Source organism: Fonticula alba (genome assembly GCF_000388065.1).
Source record: "Fonticula alba strain ATCC 38817 unplaced genomic scaffold supercont2.2, whole genome shotgun sequence".
Classification (NCBI taxonomy): Eukaryota; order Rotosphaerida; family Fonticulaceae; genus Fonticula; species Fonticula alba.
This window is the reverse complement of record NW_009242972.1, coordinates 2,425,021-2,427,913: the sequence shown is the minus strand read 5'-3', so window position 1 is coordinate 2,427,913 and position 2,893 is coordinate 2,425,021. Positions and strand designations below refer to the sequence as shown.

The window sequence follows — 2,893 nt, the reverse complement described above, 5'->3', positions numbered from 1 at the left end:
CTCCCCCCCTCTCTCTCTCTCCCCCTCTCTCTCTCCCCTTCTCGCCCTCTCGGCTCGTGTCCCACATATTTGGTCATCTCCTGACATGCCCGCGCTCACACCCACACGGGTACCTCTGTGCCTCGGTAGCGCGTATCGAGGTGGTCACTGGCCGTGGATCTCACAGTGTCGGAAATGTTCCAGTCATCAAGACTGCTGTCATCTCGTATCTGAAGCAAGCCGGGATCCGTCACTCTCTACGCAATGACGGCTCTGTTATGGTGAACCTGGCTTGAAAGCCGTCCTTCACATTGAATACACCATTCTCCTTCTTTCTCTCCCTGCCTCTCCCAGCCATGTACCCACATACGTGTCCCGGGCCTTTCGTAAGTGATCTATTGCAGTGTGGATAGGTACTGGGTCTACCTGCACCCACCAAGTCAATGCCCAAAAAGCCAGCCCACACTCACAGACGAAGGGACTTGCTCTTGGCCTCGGCGGAGTTGCGCCCGGCAGCGGCCGCCGCACGACGCTCCTTGCCGGCTGCGCGCTGCTCCTGGTCGTCTTGCAGACGGCGGAAGACCGCCGCACTGGAGGTGTACTTGGTGGTGTCGGCCGGGCCGGTCGGGGCAGAGGCCGCCTTCTTGCCGGCCTTCTTGCCATAAACCTGCTTCTGCAGGGCAGCCCCGACGACCGTGATGTTCTTGGCACCACGGAGCTGGCGCATGGCCGCCTCGCCGGAAGCCTCGTCCACGGCGCGCCGGGCCTCGGCGGTCTCGGTGCGCTTGCGCTCCAGACGAGCCGAGCGCTTGCGAGCGTTGCGCACCCGGCGGCGCTCGTCCGACGTGACCTCGGTCGTGCCAGCCACCAGGCGCCCGCGGCCATGCGTGACAATGCCCGAATCCTTGTCGGTCTTGGTCGAGTGCAGCTCCTCCGGAGCCAGGCGCGAGGCGGAGCTGAAGGCCGCCGGCACCACCGACTCCACCGTGAGGGCCGGGGCATGGCTGATGTGCTTGACCTCGACCTTGGGCTGCGTGCGGTCGGCGCAGGGCACGGGGAGGCAAGGAGGCCCGACGCATGGTCGCCTGGTCAGTACACGACTCCACCGAGGGAGGGGAGAAAAGAAGAAGAGGAAGGGGAGGAAAAAAGGCCAGGAGGGACGGTCGGCGCACCTGCTTCGGGGTGTAGGCAAAGTTGGCCAGAGCATCCAGCTTGCCGAAGAGGGTGTCAATCATGGTGGTGATCTCCACGCACTTGGCCTCGACCTCCTGGCTCTTGGCACTGAAGCCGGTGGTCTTCTCGACATGCTCATCGGCATAAATGTCTGCCAGGGACTGCTTGCTCTTCTGGTCGTCCAGCTCCACCTGGGTCGGCGGGTTCTCAAAGAGGGTGGAGGCCAGCGAGGGGGCCGCCTTGCGGACCGGGTCGTCCCAGATCTCCTGCAAAGGCATACAGACCAAGTCCGAGAGGGAGGGGGTGGGGTGAGTACATCCTGGCAGTCGAAAGGGGGCCAGCAGCTACGGGGCAACGGCCCAAAGGGACCGGGCCGGAGGGAACAGCGAAGAAGCCAAGGGGGGGGGGGGGAGGAAAGTAATGCGCACGTCGCGAATACGCTGCTTGATGAGCTCCTCAATGGTCAGGGTGTACTCCTCGGTGACCACCGGGGCCGAGCGGGCGGTCTGGTCAAACTCCAGGTTCTCCTCCAGCAGGGAGTTGGTCGGCCGGGCCTTGGAGCCCACCTCACCACGGTGCATCCAGTGCGACTTGCCGAGAGACTCGTCCTCCAGCTGACGCATGGCCTCCTGTTGCTTGAGGAGCTCACGCGCGTGCCGGCTCAGCGGCGCGCCGTCCTCCCCGACCAGCTGGTCATCATCATCACCATCATCGCCGAAGAGCTTGCGCTTCTTGCTCTGCGGACCAGCCAGGGCGGCGGCCGCCGCATCGGCCCGGCGCTTGCCGCGGGTCTTCTCCATGAAGCGCTCGGTTTCCTCCTCCTCATCGGCATCATCTGCCTCGCCATGGTCGTCATCGTCGTCGTCGTCGTCGTCGTCGTCATCGCCATCCTCCTCGTCGGTGTCGTGCATGGCCAGGCCGGCTGTCAGGTCCATGTCGGACCCGGCATCCTCGTCGCTGTCCGAGGCATCCACAGCCATGGCATCGTCCTCATCGGCGTCCATGGCGAAGGTCACCCGCCGGGTGGACTTCGGCTTGGCCTTCTTCGTGCCGGATTCCTCGTCGTCCTCGTCATCCGAGGCGCCAGGCATCTTCCACGCGTCCGGGCCCTCATCCTCGCCGAAGAAGTCCTTGCCCATGATGGCGCCGGCGTCCTCATCATCATCCGAGGGGAGAGCTGGGCAGGGGAGGGAGGGGGGGGGGGGAATGAGTGAAAGTGCTCAAGTGGAGAGGGGAGCAATACAGTAAACACATGCGCGCAGGCAGCACCGAGCGGCAGACGCACCGGCAAACATATCGATATCATCGTCATCATCGCCGAGGTCATCGTCATCATCATCGAAATCGAAGTCGTCATCCTTCATCTTGGGGGTTGGCTTGAGGGCAGCCTCATCATCCTCGTCCTCGGTGTCCTCCTCGGACTCCACCTCGAGGATGCCCACGCGGCGGGTCTTCTTGACCGGGGCGACCGGGGCCTTCGGGGCCTTCTTCTTGCCGGAGGCCGCCTGAGGGAGATCGTCATCCTCAGAATCCAGGTCCATGTCGAAGTCGTCTTCCGAGTCAGAGTCCATGTCCTCATCATCGGAGTCGGCACCAGCGCGCGAGCCGGCGGTCCTAGACCCCTTCAGCAGACCGAGCTGCTCGGCGTCCTTCAGCTGCGCCTCCAGGAGGGTCTCCTGTGGAGTCGAATGAGATGCGGCAAACATGTGTGTGTGTGTGCGTGTGCGTGTGCGTGTGCGTG

The 2,893-nt window shown here is 63.8% G+C and overlaps 2 protein-coding genes across 2 annotated transcripts in view; one reads left to right on the top strand and one right to left on the bottom strand.

The window, feature by feature from the left end:
• The window catches only part of H696_01520 (hypothetical protein), a 2,548-nt gene extending 2,237 nt beyond the window's left edge, over positions 1–311 (top strand). Inside the window, exon 3 of the mRNA XM_009495417.1 lies at positions 130–311. Within this exon, the coding sequence (XP_009493692.1) occupies positions 130–275 (146 nt within the window). The 3' untranslated portion in view covers positions 276–311. The remainder of the gene's footprint in view (positions 1–129) is intronic.
• Positions 312–445: 134 nt separating this feature from the next.
• H696_01519 (hypothetical protein) overlaps positions 446–2,893 on the bottom strand; it is a gene marked incomplete at its 3' end in the record, with an annotated part of 3,165 nt that continues 717 nt past the window's right edge. Inside the window, exons 2-5 of the mRNA XM_009495416.1 lie at positions 2,438–2,828; positions 1,581–2,329; positions 1,152–1,418; positions 446–1,009 (exon numbers count right to left, since the gene is read on the bottom strand). Of these exons, the coding sequence (XP_009493691.1) occupies positions 446–1,009; positions 1,152–1,418; positions 1,581–2,329; positions 2,438–2,828 (1,971 nt within the window). The remainder of the gene's footprint in view (positions 1,010–1,151; positions 1,419–1,580; positions 2,330–2,437; positions 2,829–2,893) is intronic.